The following is a 19,636-nucleotide window of genomic DNA, read 5'->3' on the forward strand; positions in this document are numbered from 1 at the left end:
GAGTCGAAAGATAACTGTTTATTGTGCGCCGGTTGTTTCTGTCAGAATCGTCGCGCCTCTGTCGTCACTTAGTTACGCCCGCCTTCTGACTCTACACTTCATGGTGATTTGTCCGGCCAGTTTTAGGAGAATCCAGCCTCGAGCCTTATGGAGGGTAACTAGACCCACCCTGGCAGAAAATTAAATTTGTTGCCGTGGGTTGTCTAGCGCAGCTAGGCTAAGTCTCTGCAGCTCCATGACTCCATTTGCTGGACTGGTAGTAGAAGTGCAGCAGCTGATCTTCTCCAGGAGGATCTGAGTGGATGAATGATGTTTGTTTTCTGTGCAGGTGAAGGTAGAAAGTGTGTGTGAGCTGCTGTGAGTTGAGCATCATGGATGAGTGTGAGGACAGAGAGGAGGGAGTCCCTCCCTCTAAAAGCCTTCTGTGTGGGGAACAGGAGAACCAGAGCAAAGCTCAGAGGTGAGACCACCATCTCTAACTGTCCAGGACTCTGCTGCATGTCAGAGCTCAGCATCACATCACTGCTGCATCACTATTGACAGGAATCGACCTGGACCTGGACCTGGACCTGGACGTCCACCTCCATACAGCTGTGTGTCCTTCAAGAGTAACCAATCTAAGCATAGCTTCCTTAACTTTAAAGATCATCAACCTCCTGCTGCAGAGAAGTAAGCTGTGAAATCAAACTACTGACTGTTGTGTCAAATGTTCTGTCATTGTTCCAAATATGTTCCATCAATAAATCACTCTGAAACTCTGCTTCATGACTTTTCCTTCCTGGTGATCTTCCTCTCTGTTTACCAGAATCCATCAGAGACCAGAGTCCTCTGGACCTGCATCCAGCTGTGTGTCCTTCAAGAGTGACCAGTCTAAGGAACTTATTTTTGACTTTAAAGGAGAACCAGGTCCTGCTGCAGAGAGGTAAGGTTTCAGAACTGCTAGTTTGATAGCAGATTGGCTCCTCATCAAACAGAACAAATGTTTTGAAGAAGTGATGCTTATAACATGAACATCATTCACAGAGACATTAAAAACAGAACCAGGTGGATCACAGCAAGAACTCTGAGTTCACTAAAACGTCAAGAAATAGTTTTACTGGACAAAACTGCAGTTCTATGATCATATAAGCCTTTTTAGCATGTATGTTAGCCTGCTTGTTAGCATATATGTTAGCCTCTACGTTAGCCTGTACGTTAGCCTGCATGTTAGCATGTACGTTAGCCTGCATGTTAGCCTCTATGTTAGCCTGTACGTTAGCCTGTATGTTAGCGTACATGTTAGCATACATGTTAGCCTTTATGTTAGCCTACATGTTAGCCTAAGTGTTAGCCTTCATGTTAGTCTACATGTTAGCCTGTATGTTAACCTCTATGTTAGCCTGTATGCTAGTCTGTATAATAGCATACATATCAGCCTATATGTTAGTCTACATGTCAGCTTACATGTCAGTCTACATGTTAGCCTGTATGTTAGCCTGCATGTTAGCCTGTACATTAGCCTGCATGTTGGCCTGCATGTTAGCCTCTACGTTAGCCTGCATGTTAGCTGGCATGTTAACCTCTATGTTAGCCTGTATGCTAGTCTGTGTTATAGCCTATATATCAGCCTATTTGTTAGTCTACATGTTAGCCTCTATGTTAGCCTACATGTTAGTCTACATGTTAGCCTGTATGTGAGCCTACATGTTAGCCTGCATATTAGCCTCTACGTTAGCCTGTATGTTAGCCTGTACGTTAGCCTGCATGTTGGCATACATGTTATCCTACATGTTAGCCTAAGTGTTAGCCTTCATGTTAGTCTACATGTTAGCCTGTATGATAACCTCTATGTTAGCCTGTATGCTACTTTGTGTAATAGCCTACATACCAGCCTACATGTTAGCCTACATGTTACTCTACATGTTAGTCTACATATTAGCCTCTATGTTAGTATGTATATTAGCCTGTATGTTAGCATACATGTTAGCCTAAATGTTAGCTGTCATGATAGCCTGTATGTTAACCTGTATGTTAGTCTACATGTTAGCCTGTATGTCGCCCTGCATGTTAGCCTACATGTTAGCCTCTATGTTAGCCTGTACGTTAGCCTGCATGTTAGCGTACATGTTAGCATACATGTTAGCCTTTATGTTAGCCTACATGTTAGCCTAAGCGTTAGCCTTCATGTTAGTCTACATGTTAGCCTGTATGATAACCTCTATGTTAGCCTGTACGCTAGTCTGTGTAATGGCCTACATGTTAGCCTATATGTTAGCCTATAGGGTGAATTCTACATTGCTGATGGAGTTGACTGATGCTGGGCAAGGATGGAGAGGACAGAAAAATGGTTCTTGTTGTCCTCTCTGAGTTTAATCAGTCACCATCCAGACCTACAGAGCAGTTTTCCAGGTTTTCTCAGAAGTTCCAATCCTGGAGGAGGAACTTTGAACTCCTAGAAACAGTCCTGAAAGAGGTTCTACAGGCACGGTTCCTGCAGTCAGAACAAAGATTGATGATGAGCCAAAATGAAGAGAAAGTTCCTGCAGTGGAAAACGGACTAATGTTGGAATCTCTAATGAACATCATGGACCTTCAGCTGGTGTTTGTCTCTGTGTAATAAAGTGAGAGTTAACTGTTGCTGTTGATCCACAGAGTGGAGCAGCGGAACTCAGAGGTTCCCAGAGCTCAGTCTGTCCAGCAGCATCACCTGGACTCCATATTCATGGTGAGTTCATGGACAACAAGTTGTTCTCCATCTGTTGTGTTCAGGCGTCTCCATGCTGCTCTTTGTAGACCAGTGGACTGTGTCAGTCAGTATAGCCTTCTTTAACCCTTGCCTCAGGTTAAATCAGGACCAGCTCTCCGTTTAAAGGGTTAGATTCTATCTGCCTATTAGTATTCCACCTGACAGGTTTCAGCAGAATAATTAAGCTGGTGTCGAGGAATACTCGCCTAGGTCCTAACTGTCTTCTTCCAAACATCTTACCCCTCTTACTCCAATAAATACTCTCTTACTAAGCAGCCCTCCTAAGTAATAGAATTGATTTATTGACCACGTTTGTTAACGACAGCTTTTCCTCTTAAAACTGTGGAACTTGGTGATATTCCTAGGTTCGTTTTAGAGGTTTGGAAAACTAACCTCAGGGGTAATGTTTAAAGTAACTAGTTGGATTAAAGTAACCTTTAAGAACCATTAGATTTAATGCACAGAATCAACTTAACTTTTTACCACTATGCAGAATAGGTGAATCATAATCATTTCATTAGACTTCTCTTTAAATGCAATATAGCGTTTTATTAAGCAATTATTAGCAGGGGCACAGCATTAATTCATGATTAAACAATTTAATTATTTCTGATTATTTCTAACTAAACTAAGCTGAGCGTACCTAAGAATCTTCTCTAATTAGTAAATTTAGGAGAGAGAGTGGACAGCGTGGCCACCGCTGTTTCACCCAGTCTTGACCTGCATCTGGGAGAGCCACTCGATCGACCAGTAGACTCAGTACGGAGTCTTCTTTGTGGGTGGAGGGTGTTCTTCCTAGGCAGGGGGAGTGGAGAGGTCCCGAAAGCCAATCGTTGGTCTGGCAGTTATCTTTAGTAGCAGCTGGAACACAAGTGCGGGCGTCTCAGCTGTCTTCTCAGTTGGGTGGTGGTGGTGGAAAGCCCCCGTCACACCAGGCTGTGGTGGGTCACTGGGTCCTCCAGCCCCTGGAGTGGAGCAGCCCTCTGCTGCTGCCTCCTTCGCCTCTCTGGATGTCGTAGGTGCTGTCTTCTCTTCATCTCTTTGGATAACTGTAGACCTCTCAGGACTCTCTTTTCAGCAGAGTGTGGTCTTCTTTTGAACAAAGTTAGAACAACTTTGCTTCCAACGACGTCCTCAAAGAACTCTGCAGCCTAAGTCCTGCATTGTCTTCCCGTCTCTAGGGCAACAGACGCGGTGAAGAATCTTCAGAGCTCTGGCGATGCTCCCCGGCAGCTCCGGCGAGCAGCATCTCCCCCCTCTGAGGGAGAACTCCGAATTCAGTGTCTCTGACTCTCTCTTTTATAGTGTCATCCTCTAATACACACATCTCTGGCTAGGTACGCCCCTGACACCGTCTAACTCATGCAATCAACTTGTTATCACATACATCAGTAATACAGAAGTCATGGTTTTACAGCAAATACACATCATCCACCTTCCGTTGTTAACACACACACACATTGCTTGAGACATGTTGCCAAGACCATATTTGGCCACAGAACTTTCTGAATGTCCTCCTTTCTGCAGTGTCACGGTGACTTCTGCTTTTTGCCCTGCACACAGCTCAGAACAGCACAGATTACTTCGATTCAAAACTCATTTAGTGACACTGAATCACTTTTTTAAATCATTCTTCTTAGCCTGATCAAATAACTTATTTTAAATCATTCTCTTCTATAGCAATCATCATTTTCAGAATATATATCGGCCTATTAAAATCATTCTTGCATCAAGCATAAGCATAATCATGTGGTTAACTTATAATGTTTCTCATTTTAACTTTTCATTGGTTTGCTTAAAGCTTTTATTTAGGTAGTGGTTGCTCCTGGGATCTCAAATAACTAGGCCCCACTTGACAACTGTCAGTGTGTCCAACATGGATTTGATGTTTGGCTCCATGATTTGACACTGATGGACTCATTGACACATGTCTCTGTTCCAGCTGCTGGAGGACAACATGATGACTTTTGTGAAGAAGGAGCTGAAGAAGATGCAGAAGGTTGTGAGTCCAGATTACCCAGAATGCTCCTCAGAGAATCAGAGGGAAGATAAGGAGGAGTTGGAGGGTGATGATGAAGATGAGAGGAGCAGCAGAGAGATGTTGCAGCAGATCACAGTGTTGTTCCTGAGGAGGATGAAGCAGGAGAAGCTGGCTGACTGTCTGCAGAGCAGTAAGAGGATTTGTGTAAAGACTGAAGCTGCTAATCAACAGAACATTTACTAAAGTCTCAGAATATCTTCACACAATCAGTCTTTAGGGGACAAACTTTCACCTTCACTTTATTGCTACTTTGGTGCTTTAATATCCAGGTTACTTCTACTTCACTCTTTCTTTGTTGTGTTTTCATTCAGAACTTGCTGCTGGAGTTTGTGGACGTGAACTTAAATGTGGTCTGAAGAAGAAGTTCAAGAGAGTGTTTGAGGGCATCGCTAAAGCAGGACAGAAGACCTTCCTGAATGAGATCTACACAGAGCTGTACATCACAGAGGGAGGGACTGCAGAGGTCAATGATGAACATGAGGTCAGACAGATTGAAGCAGCATCCAGGAAAGCAGACAGAGCAGAAAGAAGCATCAGAGCAGAAGACATCCTTAAAGGCTCACCTGGAAGAGATGGACCAATCAGAACAGTGATAACAAAGGGAGTGGCTGGCATCGGGAAAACAGTGTTAACACAGAAGGTGGCTCTGGACTGGGCTGAAGACAAAAGCAACCAGGACATCCACTTCATGTTTCCATTGACTTTCAGAGAGCTGAATGTGCTGAAAGAGAGAAAGTTCAGCTTGGTGGAACTTGTTCATCACTTCTTCAGTGAAGCCAAAGCAGCAGGAATGTGCAGCTTTGAAGACTTCCAGGTTGTGTTGATCTTTGACGGTTTGGATGAGTGTCGCCTTCCTCTGGATTTCCATAACAATGAGGTCCTGACTGATGTTAGAGAGTCCACCTCAGTGGATGTGCTGCTGACAAACCTGATCAGGGGGAAGCTGTTTCCCTCTGCTCGCCTCTGGATAACCACACGACCTGCAGCAGCCAATCAGATCCCTCCTGACTGTGTGGATATGGTGACGGAGGTCAGAGGGTTCACCGACCCACAGAAGGAGGAGTACTTCAGGAAGAGATTCAGAGATGAGGAGCAGGCCAGCAACATCATCTCCTACATGAAGAAGTCACGAAGCCTCCACATCATGTGCCACATCCCAGTGTTCTGCTGGATCACTGCTACAGTTCTGGAGGAGCTGCTGAGAAGCAGAGAGGGAGGAGATCTGCCCAGAACCCTGACTGAGATGTTCATCCACCACCTGGTGGTTCAGGCCAAAGTCAAGAAGGTCAAGTATGATGGAGGAGCTGAGACAGATCCACACTGGAGTCCAGACAGCAGGAAGATGATTGAGTCTCTGGGAAAACTGGCTTTTAATCAGCTGCAGAGAGGAAACCTGATCTTCTATGAGTCCGACCTGACAGAGTGTGGCATCGATGTGGAAGCAGCCTCAGTGTACTCAGGAGTGTTCACACAGATCTTTAAAGAGGAGAGAGGACTGTACCAGGACAAGGTGTTCTGCTTCGTCCATCTGAGCGTTCACGAGTTTCTGGCTGCTCTTCACGTCCATCTGACCTTCATCAACTCTGGAATCAACCTGTTGGAAAAAAAACAACAAACTGCCTCCAAGAAGCTGAAAGTATCTCTAAATAAACCTAAACTAAAACATCTCCACCAGAGAGCCGTGGACGAGGCCTTACAGAGTCCAAACGGACACCTGGACTTGTTCCTGCGCTTCCTCCTGGGTCTGTCACTGCCAACCAATCAGAATCTCCTACGAGGCCTGCTGACACAGACAAGAAGTAGCTCACAGACCAATCAGGAAACAGTGAAGTACATCAAGGAGAAGATCAATGAGGATGTGTCTGCAGAGAGAAGCATCAATCTGTTCCACTGTCTGAATGAACTGAAGGATGTTTCTCTAGTGGAGGAGATCCTGCAGTCCCTGAGATCAGGATGTCTGTCCACAGATAAACTCTCTCCTGCTCAGTGCTCAGCTCTGGGCTTCATCTTATTGTCATCAGAAGAACATCTGGACGTGTTTGACCTGAAGAAATACTCTGCTTCAGAGGAGGCTCTTCTGAGGCTGCTGCTAGTGGTCAAAGCCTCCAAGAAAGTTGTGTAAGTAGTTGGAGACTGAAGATCCTTTTTCATTTTGCTGCTGTTTGATCAGTATAATGTGCTTTTTGTCTCTTCAGACTGAGTGGCTGTAATCTGTCAGAGAAAAGCTGTGGAGCTCTGTCCTCAGTCCTCAGCTCCCAGTCCTCCAGTGTGACAGAGCTGGACCTGTCTAACAACAACCTGCAGGATTCAGGAGTGAAGAGTCTTTCTGCTGGACTGGAGAGTCCAAATTGTAAACTGGAAGCTCTCAGGTCAGGACTCATCACCCTGTTCAACTGATGACCATTTGAAATGTGTTTTTATTCATGATGAGCAGAACAGCTGAGGTGGGAGGTTTTCTGTATTTGTATGTCTCAGATCAGTTCTGTTACTGACCTTTAGCTCTAGTTTCTCTTCATGAGGCCTCTTCCACTACAGGAACTGAACAACCTGGAACCTGCATCACAGAACCAGAACCTGTAAGAACCTGTGAAGTCTTGGTTCCAGGTTCTGTTTTAGTTTCCACTGTTTTACTAAATAGAATGTTTCAGATAGACATTGATGAAAAGGAAACACCAGGACGAACATCTCATGTTCACACTTGAACTTGTTTTCTGGATCTTCTGCAGGTTGTTTTCTCCTAACTAGATCCTTGATTGTGTTGTTTCTACTCTCAGATGTTCATCTCTTTGGATAAAAGCGTCTGATAAATGAAACTGTAGAATGTTCAGTTTGTTCAATGACTGAACTCAATGCAGTTCAGCTGGTGGACAGTTGGACTGTTGTTTCCATTCTTATTTGAGGTTCAGGTCCAATTCTTTTTCACCATTGCATTCTTTCTCACCATTGGAGCCCAAACAGCCACTGAAGCAGTGCTGTCTTCTGTCGTCACTGAGATCAAAGAGATCCTCAGTTCAGATCCTCTTGGGTTCACCTCCTCAGATGTTGTGGATCCTGATCCCATCACTCTCCACTCTGTCTTCACTGGGCTTCAGGACACGTCCCTACCTCAGGTGGTTCATGAGGAACTGAGAAATTGGGCTGAAGAACATGACAACATACTCAGATTCTGGCTAAACATTTTTGGAAAGACTTCCTGGAACAGCAGCTTCCAGGACTCCAGGTGTGTCAGAAATGATGGAGTGAAGCAGCAGCCCTGCAGGTGAGGACAGTCATGACCGTTGGTAAGCAGTGTCCTCATGTCCTCTGGTCTGTGGTTAAGGTCAGTCCAGTCTTCCTGCTGCTGATGGCTGAGTCCCATCAACTGAAGTGTTGGTGAAGGATAGAACATCCATCCCACCTGTGTGTTTCTGCTCTCCCTGAAGAGGAACTACACCCTCATAGGGACCCTATGAGCCTTTTCAGATGTGAGGCTGTTCAAAGGTTGTTGGTTCCTTTCAGACTGTAGGGACTGAGAGCCAATCACTGGGCAGCAGAGTGTCTCCTGAGACTGAGAGAGAATGATGAGTCCTGCTCACTGACGCTATGAGGAGTCCAGACTTCATCAAGAGTGGAGATAGAGTTTAAACACAGGAGTTTGGAGATCCTTAGTTTGTGTAGCGTCCCCGGTTGACAAATAAAGGTTGGTCTCTTTAACTGGTGGTTGAAAAGTGTTTTATTGCCTTGCCTTGACCATATCCACCATAAGAGCTACAATGCAGACAAATAGGAATACAGTTAGCAACTCTTACACCCTTTATGCCATGTATTTATAGCCCTTTTTAGCCATATTTATTACCATATGAATTGCTTTTTAATCCTTGACCGTTATACCTTGACAATCTCTATTAGAGTGCTATTTACCATGAATTTATGTATTTATATAAACCTTTTAGCTGTATCCCGTTTTACCTTGTACCAGGAGATAGACCATGTTACTTTTAGCTAGCAGATTAGCAACTAATACACTTCATAACTATATCAAAACACATGTAAATAACAGTTTCCAATACAAACCTTGTTCTCCTTATCAACCAGGTGCTAGAGTGACCGTCAGCAGCTTTGAGAACACCTTAAAACTGTTTTGTCTCAATTATTTTCCGTGGAGCACCTTTTTCTGCTCATCGGACCTTTCGCGCTGCTTTCTGCTTTACTGTAATTACTCCTGCTTTACAACACCTAGTGGACGTCCTTTCAAAATAAAGCTTTAACTGTAAATTCTCTATGACGTATTACTAAGCAATCACTGACCAGTTTAGCGATAGAAAAATATAAAATTATAAACATGTACAAGTGGCTAAGGCATTTACACTCCCACCAAATTATTTTGTTACACATATAAAACACAAATAATTTCCAAAACCTTTTAAACCCTTTAGAACATTTCAAAAGCATTGCATATTTACTTCTCTTCCAATAGCAGAACTAACTTATGAACTGGGCGTTCTACTACAGACAGTTTATTGAGACGTTGTCCATTCTCGGCAAGATTTCTGTCTGCGAAGGCTATTTTGACCTTTCTGACAAGTTCATCTGTGTCTTCCACAGTGTCCAAGATTCTTCCAAGTTTCCACTGGGATCTCGGTTGCACTTCCTCTTTGTCCATGACAATGTCTCCTATTTGCATGTTCCTTTTAGGTGTGTTCCATCTTTGTCGGAGCATTATGTTCTGCAAGTACTCCCTTTTCCATCTGCTCCAAAACTGTTCGAGAAGATACTGTACTTGACGCCAACGTTTTTGCGCATACAAGTCCTCTTTAATGAACTGTCCTGGAGGAGGCAGAGCGGTTGAAGTTTTCATTGTGACGAGATGATTTGGAGTTAACGGCTCCAAGCTGTTTGGATCGTTGAGATTGTCTGTCGTTAGTGGGCGGCTGTTTACAATTGCAGCTGCTTCATACAAGAAGGTTCTGAGTGAAGAATCAGTGAGTCGACCTTGTGTGAGAGCTAAAGTTGCCTTAAGAACATTTCTCACAGTCCGTATTTGTCGTTCCCATACTCCACCTGCGTGACTAGCATGAGGTGTGTTTAGAACAAAATCACACTGTTTCTCTGCAAGGAAGATTGTCAGTTTGTCAGTGTCCATTTCACTTTGTGCTGTGTTCAGTTCATTTTTAGCACCTACAAAGTTGGTACCCTGATCACATTTTATCTGTCTGACAGAGCCTCTCAAAGCAATAAAGCATCTGAGTCCATTTATAAAAGCGTCCGTTGATAGGTCCTCTAGCATTTCTATATGAACTGCACGAGAATAGAAGCATGTGAAAAGTAGGCCATACCTTTTGTTTTCTTTTCGAGCTTGTTTGGTCAGGAATGGACCGAAAACGTCCATACCACAGTATGTGAAAGGCGGAGAGTGCTCGATCCTCTCTGCTGGTAGATCTCTCATTTTTTGTCCTTCCACAGGTCTTCTTTGTTTTCGACAAAACACACATTGGCGAATGTAGGATGCGACTGTTTTACTTAAGTTTGGAATCCAATAACCACTGGATCGTATCTCATTCATTGTGAAGCCCTTTCCCTGATGATTGACCCTTTTGTGACAGTGGGCAATTATCAGCTTTGCGATGTGATGTTCTCTGGGAATGATAGTGGGATGTTTGAATGAGTAGGGAAGAGATGAGTTCTGAAGCCTTCCTTCCACCTTGAGCACATTGTCTTTGTCCAAGAAAACATCCAGATAGTACATTTTGTTGTTCCTTGATAGTTCTTTGCCTTTGCTGAGTGTCTCTATTTCATTTTGATATGTTTGTCTTTGTAAATCCTTGATGATCACCATTTCTGCATTTTGTCTTTCAGTTACAGTAGTGAGAGTCTTTGATTTGTCTTTGAGCAAGTATCTTCTGAGACGTGCGACTGCGCTGACTGCACGGGACCAAGATGAGAACTTTGCGATGTGGTCACTAAGGCTCTTATGTACAACAGTTTGTGTGCTTAGTGCCTGTACCTTTCTCACCTCTGGGTCTCCTACTGGAAGCTCAATAGTCTCTTTTGTTGGAAGATTTATCTCCTTTTGCCACAGGAACGAAGGACCTGTAAGCCAGTTGGATGAAAGCAGTTCACTTACTGATGTGCCCCTTGAAGCCATGTCTGCAGGGTTTTCACTGGTGGGCACGTAAAACCATTGTTGTGGAGAAGTATTGTTGCGGATTTTCTGCACTCTATTAGCAACAAACGTATGGAAGCGCCTTGCTTCGTTGTTTATGTATCCAAGAGTAACCTTTGAGTCAGTCCAAAAGAATTCCTCGACGTTGTCATAGAGCAGTTCCTCTTTCATCATGATGCTCACAGCAACTGACACCGTGGCTGCAGTGAGCTCTAATCTTGGGATTGTGATGACCTTTGTTGGAGAGACGCGAGCTTTGCCCATAATGAAGGTACAGTGAACCTCTTTATTTTTGTTTATGAGTCTCAGATAAGAACATTGTCCATATCCTGTGAAGCTTGCATCGGAAAAGTGATGTATTTCTCTTTTCACTACATCTCCAAAATCTGCAGGAACATAACATCTGCTTATTTGCAGTTTTTGCAGGTTCTTTAGATCTCCTTTCCAGCACTCCCACCGTGGCCTGAGATGTTCAGGTAGCGTGTAGCACCGGTATCACACCACTAACTGCGCCACTGGACCAGTTCTAGGTTCTAAGGAGTGGGGAGCAAGGAAAATTACACCAGAGACCGTTGCTTTAAGTAGAAAAGGCCGGCAATTTACTGAATGTGAAACACAAATATAAAACACAGTACATAAACCCAAAAATACCCTGCAGGTTCCCAATAACAAGGGAAATGGGAAAAAAAAAGTATTTCACTCTTCCTTTTTGTTCTTTAGTTCACCTAGTTTATTTTAGTACAGCTAATCTAATTTAATTAGATCAGTCTCTTTTTCCTAGGTTGTACCTATTTTGGATTCCTATTTTTCTTCCAGAGTTAACGCTTCCTTTCTTTTACAGGCAAGAAATTACCTACAAAACCCAAGTAAATCAAAGTTGACCACAGTTATTCAAATCACATTCAAAAATATAAACATATGCAAATAAAAGTATGACACTTTAAATTTAAGTTCAAGTCCAAATGTGAATTCAAGTGTTCAGTTCAATGAAAAGTTTCAGTTCGACTCAGTCCAAAAAATAATAGTTCAATCAGTTCTCAGTTCTGTTCAGTTCAGTTCAAACTAGTTCCTGATACTCCTACCACTCTGGCAGTGAGTTACCACACGCAGAGGATTTCCTCAATGACGCGATGAAGAAGATGAGTTGAAGGTCTGGGTCTGGCTCGCCATCTTGAATCCCGTCTGTAGATGTGCACGCCCGCACATGGCAGACCAATCCTCACTCCGACCGAGTTTCCAACCGAGCAAAAAAACCTGACCTGTGTAACAGGCCATAAACACAATAAAACTATTTTTAAATCCTTGAATCACACAATAAATCCTTCACAGTCTCTGAGTTGTAACGTTACTGCTACGGTGTTTTTTTTTTTTTTTTTAACTCAAAATGGCAGCGGAGCGGTCTCTTATCTCAGGGCTCCATCTCCCGCACTAATTACTGCACAAATCTTTCATTTACACAGCTTACACACACTTTTATAACATTCACAGTCTTCATAACCCAAAATATTAACTGGTAAACAGTTTATGACGGCGCATTTCTTTGTAACCAGCTACGTTTTTAGCGTTAGCTTTCCGCCAGAGAAAAAAAATACAACACGGTGAAAATACATGAAAATGAACACAAAACTCACCAAAACCAATGTGGCTTAGTTCTCATAAAATCCCCGTCAGTTCCCGACCAGGCAAGTTATGTTTTTCGACAGTTTTATCGACTTTTTCACTGCTTTTTCTATTAATTAATCACCGCTTGTTTTCTCCGATTCCTCCTCTGCTCTCTCCCTCAGGTCTCTGCTGCAGCGTCACTGAGGCGCTGCGTCTGTGTCGCTGGTCCCTTAAAGGGGCAACGACGTTATTTTCTGTCAACAGACTTTTAATCTTAAACATTAAATGATTGCCGAATTAACATTTTTAATTAACTCTGATGATTAATTGACATTAAATGAATCACTTTTAACTTTCAAACTTATTTATGCAGCTTTTATTCAACTATTTATTCTTATTTATGTCATATTTTAACATGGGTTACATCCTCCCCTCTTTACCTAATGCACGTCCCTGTGCATTTTGAATTTATACTGTCATAACTCTAAGGGGTTTTGGAAAGCTAGGTTCTTCAAGGGAGTCTGTAAACACATCACTCAAAGTTTGAAATAAAGACTGAACTATTGTAACCAACGGGTTTCCTAGCTCAGGATAAGTCAGTCTTTTAGTCGCTTTTCTGTCTCTGACAGGTCTTCCTGAACAGTCGCTTGCGTTCTGGTTGTCAGTTTGGTCCAGATCACTTGTGTTTTCTTTGCTCTCCTGAGCAGGTGGAGTAGAAGGATGGACGTTTTCCAAGTCTTCCTCAGGTAGGTTTCCAGTTTCCTGTTCAGCAGTTGAGTTGCTCTCTTCGGGATCAGGCAAGTTTTTCTTTTCAGGATCAGGTAAGTCATCAACTGCGGAATCAGGTGAGTCTTTCTCTCTAGGTTCAGGTAAGTTCAGGTCATAAGTCTCTACTGGAGAGTCCTCAGGGAAAGCTTTGGCTACGTCTGAAGGATCTTGCTCAACAGCAGTCAACTCTTTGGAAGGTTCCGGCTCATCCCTTTCAGGTAAGTGTTCCATAGGTTCGGGGGTCAGATCGAAACTTAGTGTTTCCGCTCGTAGGTTCCTGTGATAGTGATATTCCTCAGAGTCAGATTGGGATTCATCCCCTTCAGCTCCATCCGATGTGTCATTTTTAGAATGTTGTCGAGTTCTTGGTCGCCTCACTGCCTTTGGCGGATTAGTTCCACTTTCAATTGGGGTCACAGGAAGGAAACCACATGGCAGTAAGAGGTCACGATGAAGAGTTCTTTGTGGACCATCTCTGGTCTCAGGTTTCACAACATACACTGGGACGTCTCCAGCCTGTCTCAGGACAACATACACGTCGGACTCCCACCTGTCGGCTAACTTGTGCTTGCCTCTGAGACGGACGTGTCGGACCAAGACTCTGTCGCCTTCTTCCAAGGTGGAGTCAACAACGTGCTTGTCAAACCTCGCTTTGTTGCGACTGGCTGTCTTTTTAGCATTCTCAGTTGCTACTCTATAACTGTCTTCGAGTTGGGATTTCAGGTTGCGGACATATTGCGAGTGAGAGCCTGGCTGATGATTGACTGGTAGGCCAAAGGCTAGGTCAACTGGCAATCTTGGCTGACGCCCGAACATTAACTCATAGGGGGTAAAGCCCGTTGTCTCGTTCTTAGTACAATTATAAGCATGTACTAACGGCTTGACGTACTCCCGCCAATGACTCTTTTTCTGGTTCTCGAGGGTTCCTAACATGTTGAGCAGGGTCCTGTTGAAGCGTTCTACAGGGTTCCCTCTCGGATGGTAAGGTGTGGTTCTTATCTTTTGAGTACCAATGAGTTCACACAGTTCTTTTATTGTTCGAGACTCAAAGTCGGGACCTTGGTCACTGTGGAGTTTTTCAGGAATGCCATAGTGGACGAAAAAGTGGTCCCACAGGGTCTTGGCCACTGTCCTGGCTTTCTGATTCGGGGTGGGGACTGCCACTGCATATTTCGTAAAATGGTCGGTAATGACCAGAATATCTTTTGTGTTACTGGAGTCCGGCTCCACACTGAGAAAATCCATGCACACGAGTTCGAGTGGTCTTGTGGCCACGATGTTAACGAGTGGTGCGGCTTTCTCGGGCATGGTCTTCCGTCGTAAGCAGCGGTTGCAGGTTTTGACCTTAGTTTCCACCTCGGCTGACATTTTGGGCCAATAGAACCGCTTCCGAACGAGATCTAGGGTGCGCTCTGTGCCCATGTGGCCCATGTCGTCATGGAGGCTCTTGAGGGCTAAGGATCTCAGGGCTTCAGGGAGCACAAGCTGGTAGTGAGTCTGAGCGCCCTCTTGCCGCCTGCGATACAAGACACCATTTAACACCTCCAGTTTGTTCCACTCTCTCAATAAGAGACCGAGCTCAGGAAGTTCCTTCCTCAAGGATGGCGGGGGTTTCTCTCCCAACTCCACTTGCCTGAGAACTTCACATATGCAGGGATCAGCATTTTGCTTGTCTCTTATTTCAGCTGGTGTTAACGAGGAGACGACAGGTAAGCCACCAAGCTGATCCTCCTCTTCAAAGCTTTGTGGGAGAGCCATTGGATGATGGGCAAGTGACACAACCAAGGTGGTACTGGGTGATGTTTCCACAGGGTGATTGTCGGTCACTTGGTGGACCAGGTGCTTCTCACAGATGGCTTTGATGGTGTTTTCATTCAGATGTGCATAATCAGCCTCTGACAAGTGTCTTTTTGTGAATTGCTGTATCCTCTCCAACTCTTTTTGTGATGTTGTGTCATCAGGTACTCTGCTGTGAGGACGTCTGGACAGCCCGTCCGCGTCTTGATTCTGCTTACCAGCTCTGTACTGTAGCTGAAAATCGAACGTCGACAGAGCGGCCAACCATCTGTAGCTCGTGGCATCGAGCTTAGCAGAGGTAAGAATATATGTTAATGGATTACTATCTGTGACAGCAAGGAATGTGTTCCCGTACAGGTAATCCTGGAATTTCTCCGTTACTGCCCACTTAAGGGCAAGAAATTCTAATTTGTGCGCCGGATACCTGGACTCACACTTCGACAGACCTCGACTCGCATAAGCAACGACGCGCTTCCGTCCCTGTTGCTCCTGGTAGAGGGCAGCACCGAGGCCCGAGGTGCTCGCATCCGTATGTAGAATGTAGGAGAGCTTAGGGTCAGCAAACCCGAGGATGGGTGCGGTTGTCAGCTTTTCGATTATGGTGTCGAACGCTGCCTGGCAAGCAGGCATCCATCTGTCACCAAAGGAGTCCTTTGGGTTGAAGTACTTCTCAGGGTTCACTGTGGTTTTAGCGTGCTTCCTCAGCGGCGGGTAGCCAGCGGTGAGCTCGTTGAGTGGCTTCACGATCTTTGAATAGTCTTTTACGAACCGGCGGTAATAACCGCAGAAACCCAGGAAGGTTCTTAGCTCCTTCAAGTTGTTTGGTTTTGGCCAGGTTTTTAATGCTGCTACTTTGTCAGGATCGGTTTTGATGCCTTTTTCAGACACGATGTGGCCGAGGTACTTTACAGAGGTTTGGAAGAACTTGCATTTCCCTGGCGACAGTTTCAAGCCAAACTCTTTCAACTGGTTGAGCACGCGCATCAACCTTTCCTCGTGCTCCTCCAGTGTCGAAGAGAAGATGATGAGGTCATCCAGAAAAACTAAGGCTTGCTTCAAGTTCAACTCTCCCATACAACGCTCCATAAGCCTCTGGAACGTGCTAGGGGCATTGGTTATCCCCTGAGGCATCCTGTTGAACTCAAAGAATCCTAGTGGGCAGACGAATGCAGTTTTGTGTTTGTCTGCTTCCTCCATCTCTATTTGATAGAAGCCTGATTTGAGATCGAGCACCGAGAACCACCTGGACCCGGTCAACGCCGAGAAGGACTCTTCCAGATTAGGTAAGGCATATGAATCCTTTACTGTTTGTGTGTTCAATTTTCTGTAATCTATACAGAGTCTGACATCGCCATTCCTTTTCCTGACGACCACAATTGGCGAGGAGAAAGGTGACTCCGATTCACGGATGACTTCTGCATCGAGGAGTTGCTGGAGGTGGGTACGCACAGCCTCTATGTCCTGGGGGTGTATAGGTCTCGGCCTATGTTTGAATGGCGTCTCGTTACTGAGGGTTATGTGATGTTTGATTTTATCAGTGCGGCCAAAATCTAGCTCGTGCAGTGCAAACACCTCCGGCATGGAACTCAATTTCTCTGTTATCCTCTCTTTCCACTCATTGGATACAGGAGAGTCAGTGAAGTCAAAGTTGAGATCTGGTTTTTGGTCAGGTTTAGTGGGGAAGTCTGAGCCAGGGGTCTTGACAGATTGAACACTCTTGACAGCGTGTATTTCTGCTATGACAGCCTTTGGAGACAGGGTGACGTCATGGTGTGACTCGTTCTTGAGAATGACTGGTATGCAGCGTGGCAGCTTTAGTGGTAGACTTACCAGGCTATCTGTCACCAAGATGCCACCTGGCAGGGATGATGACTTTGGTGACTCTACCATCACCCACTTTCCAACATCAGGCGTCCTGCAGCTCACTGATCCTTCAAGGACTTTGGTCTGTCCAGCTGAAATGGTCTCGGAGTCTCTACTATGAAGCCTCACCTCTCCCAGGCTGGACTGTCTTTTCCGGATATCAAGGGTCTTTAAGACGACTTTGCAGCCATAAGGAAGAGACTCATAGTTCTGGGGTGCGATGTCTGCGTACTTTTCATAGAGAACATCCAAAGTATTTGTGCCTATAAGCACCGATGACAAGGTGGAGCGCATGTCAGGTACAACCAAGACCAGCGTAGGTACCTCGATGTCGGCTCCAAGCAAGCTCTCAGGGAATCTGATGGTGGCCTCAACATAGCCAAGGTAAGGGACGTTTTGACCGTTGGCTCCTTCCACTTCAAGCAGGTTGTTCAAAGAATTGAGAGGTAAGTGAGACAGGTTCTCCAGATAGAAAGAGTTGGGGATCGTTGTTACTTGAGAGCCTGAATCTAACAAGCAATTGCAGTCTTTGTCGGCGATGGTCACTTGTGCGGTGCACTTGGCTCCAATCAGACCTTTTGGCAGGGTCACTGACTGCCTTTGTGTATGAGAGTACACATGGGCTCTGTGCAGCTTCTTTTTGGGACACTTTGTCTGTGTTCCAGTCCCCGTTTGTCCCACAACCGGAACTGAGTCTAGTTTAAAGGATAAGGCTTTGGGGCGCCATGTTGACTGTCCCATGCTAACTGCTTTTCTTTCAGCTGCTTCCTCTTCTCAGCTACAAGAGATGGGTTCGGCTCACTTTCACACTGAGGCTTGATGTGTCCGTCCTCTCCACATTTAAAGCAATACCAGGGCCTTGGTCTATTGCTGGTGGTGTTGTTTACATCTCGGCTGTGGGGCTGCAGCCTTTGAGATGTGCAAGTGATAGCTGGGGAGTGTGTGCTAGCTGTTTGGGGAGCTAGTGGTCTGGCAGCTGGTTTAGCTTTTCTACTGTCTTTCTGTGTGATACATGTGAGCTGGGACTGTAAATCAGCTATTTGTTTCTTTAAATCTTGGATTTCAGACGTGTGATCGAGAGCTGGCTGAGATGAGTTGCAGTCTTCTTCACTCTGCACATTAACACCTTGATAATGAGAAGACACTCTTGGCTTTGAAACATTGAAGTGCTGTTTCATGCGTGATGTTTTGGAAGAACGCTTATCTTCTGCTGTGCGGAGTAACAGGAGAAGTTCGGCGAAGGTAGGTGGGTTCTGTTTCTTTTGTTCTAGCTGGAGTTCAGCTATCAAGATGTTATCCCAGCAGCCTCTGACGAACTGTCTGAGAAGATGCCGGTCAAGGTCGCTTGCAGTTACACCTCCCCTCCTGAGGGTGGTGCTCAGCATCACCTGCAGCCGTTGTAGATAAGCTGAGGGTTTCTCACCATTATCTTGCATTGTGTTGAGATACTTTGCGAAGAGGTCATCTCCGTCCTCGACGGTGCCGAAAGCGGAGTCCAAGATCTCTAAGTACACATTAAGGGGAGATTCGGGTGTCAGGTACTTCACAATATCAATAGCAGGTGATAAGAGACTTTCAAGGAGCTTTCGTGACTTGTAAAGATCAGACTGTGTTGTGTCTTTAAGAAGTAGTTCGACGTTGGAGCGCCATGCCTCATAATCCACTTCATTGTTGGGACGTGGGACACGCCCAGAGAAGGGTCTGAGTCTCAAGGAAATCTGCACCTGCAGAGCAGAGTCTTCATTCCTCACTATGTGCTCAACAATTACTTTTTGTATGTCAGGTGGATTGACGACAGAAAGTTTCAGAGCAGGCTGTGTCTTTTCTTTCGATGGTGGAGACCAATGATGTTGAACATGCTGCTCTGGGGCCATGCTGGGCAGGGGGCTTACCTGTGCAGCATTATCAGGGTCATGTTGCTCTGGGGTATCAGGTGAGTTCTGCTCTGTATCTTCATCTTGGGTCTCTGAGTGTTCTAGATCGACAGTCTCACTGATGAGGGAGAGTTCTTCTCTGAGGACAGTTGCAAAGTCTTTGCCAGTCTGTTTTGCAATGTCCTTTAACTCTGTAAGATAAGTCTGTGTAGCTGTTTTGCTGGCTACAGGTGTGTAAACACTGGCTAAAGCTCTGATGTGGTAGGTGACATCAGTCTTAGTCCTACTGTTAAGTCTGTGTGGCAATGAAGGTAAGAGAGACTGTATAGCTGTACCATACACATACTCTACAATAACCTGTTTGCCTGACTCTTGTTCAGTGAAATCTACTGGGATTACCCTTTGAATGGAACCATATTGTTTCAGGAAGTCATGTAGTTCTTCATCAGTTTCTGTACCAGTTACACCGCTAACTATGACTGAGTTAGGGATTTTTACACTACTCGTTTGAATGATATCCATATTGGAAAACTGATAGCAATATTACACGGTCTCTGGTTTCTAGTTTTAAATGCTTTAAGCCACTCCTGGCTGGCTCGCCAAGTTTGTAGCACCGGTATCACACCACTAACTGCGCCACTGGACCAGTTCTAGGTTCTAAGGAGTGGGGAGCAAGGAAAATTACACCAGAGACCGTTGCTTTAAGTAGAAAAGGCCGGCAATTTACTGAATGTGAAACACAAATATAAAACACAGTACATAAACCCAAAAATACCCTGCAGGTTCCCAATAACAAGGGAAATGGGAAAAAAAAAAGTATTTCA

At 44.8% G+C, this 19,636-nt stretch overlaps 2 protein-coding genes across 3 annotated transcripts in view; both read left to right on the plus strand.

Annotated features, from left to right (window-relative positions):
- Positions 1-19,636, plus strand: part of LOC127533929 (zinc finger protein OZF-like) — a 180,198-nt gene that overhangs the window by 73,901 nt on the left and 86,661 nt on the right. The gene's annotated exons all lie outside the window — the stretch shown is intronic.
- The window catches only part of LOC127533939 (NACHT, LRR and PYD domains-containing protein 3-like), a 46,972-nt gene continuing 27,653 nt past the window's right edge, over positions 318-19,636 (plus strand). The window contains exons 1-7 of the mRNA XM_051948109.1: positions 318-460; positions 544-669; positions 806-922; positions 2,632-2,704; positions 4,668-4,896; positions 5,078-6,884; positions 6,962-7,135. Coding sequence (XP_051804069.1) covers positions 372-460; positions 544-669; positions 806-922; positions 2,632-2,704; positions 4,668-4,896; positions 5,078-6,884; positions 6,962-7,135 — 2,615 coding nt within the window. The 5' untranslated portion in view covers positions 318-371. The remainder of the gene's footprint in view (positions 461-543; positions 670-805; positions 923-2,631; positions 2,705-4,667; positions 4,897-5,077; positions 6,885-6,961; positions 7,136-19,636) is intronic.

Source organism: Acanthochromis polyacanthus, chromosome 5 (genome assembly GCF_021347895.1).
Source record: "Acanthochromis polyacanthus isolate Apoly-LR-REF ecotype Palm Island chromosome 5, KAUST_Apoly_ChrSc, whole genome shotgun sequence".
Lineage (NCBI taxonomy): Eukaryota > Metazoa > Chordata > Actinopteri > Pomacentridae > Acanthochromis > Acanthochromis polyacanthus.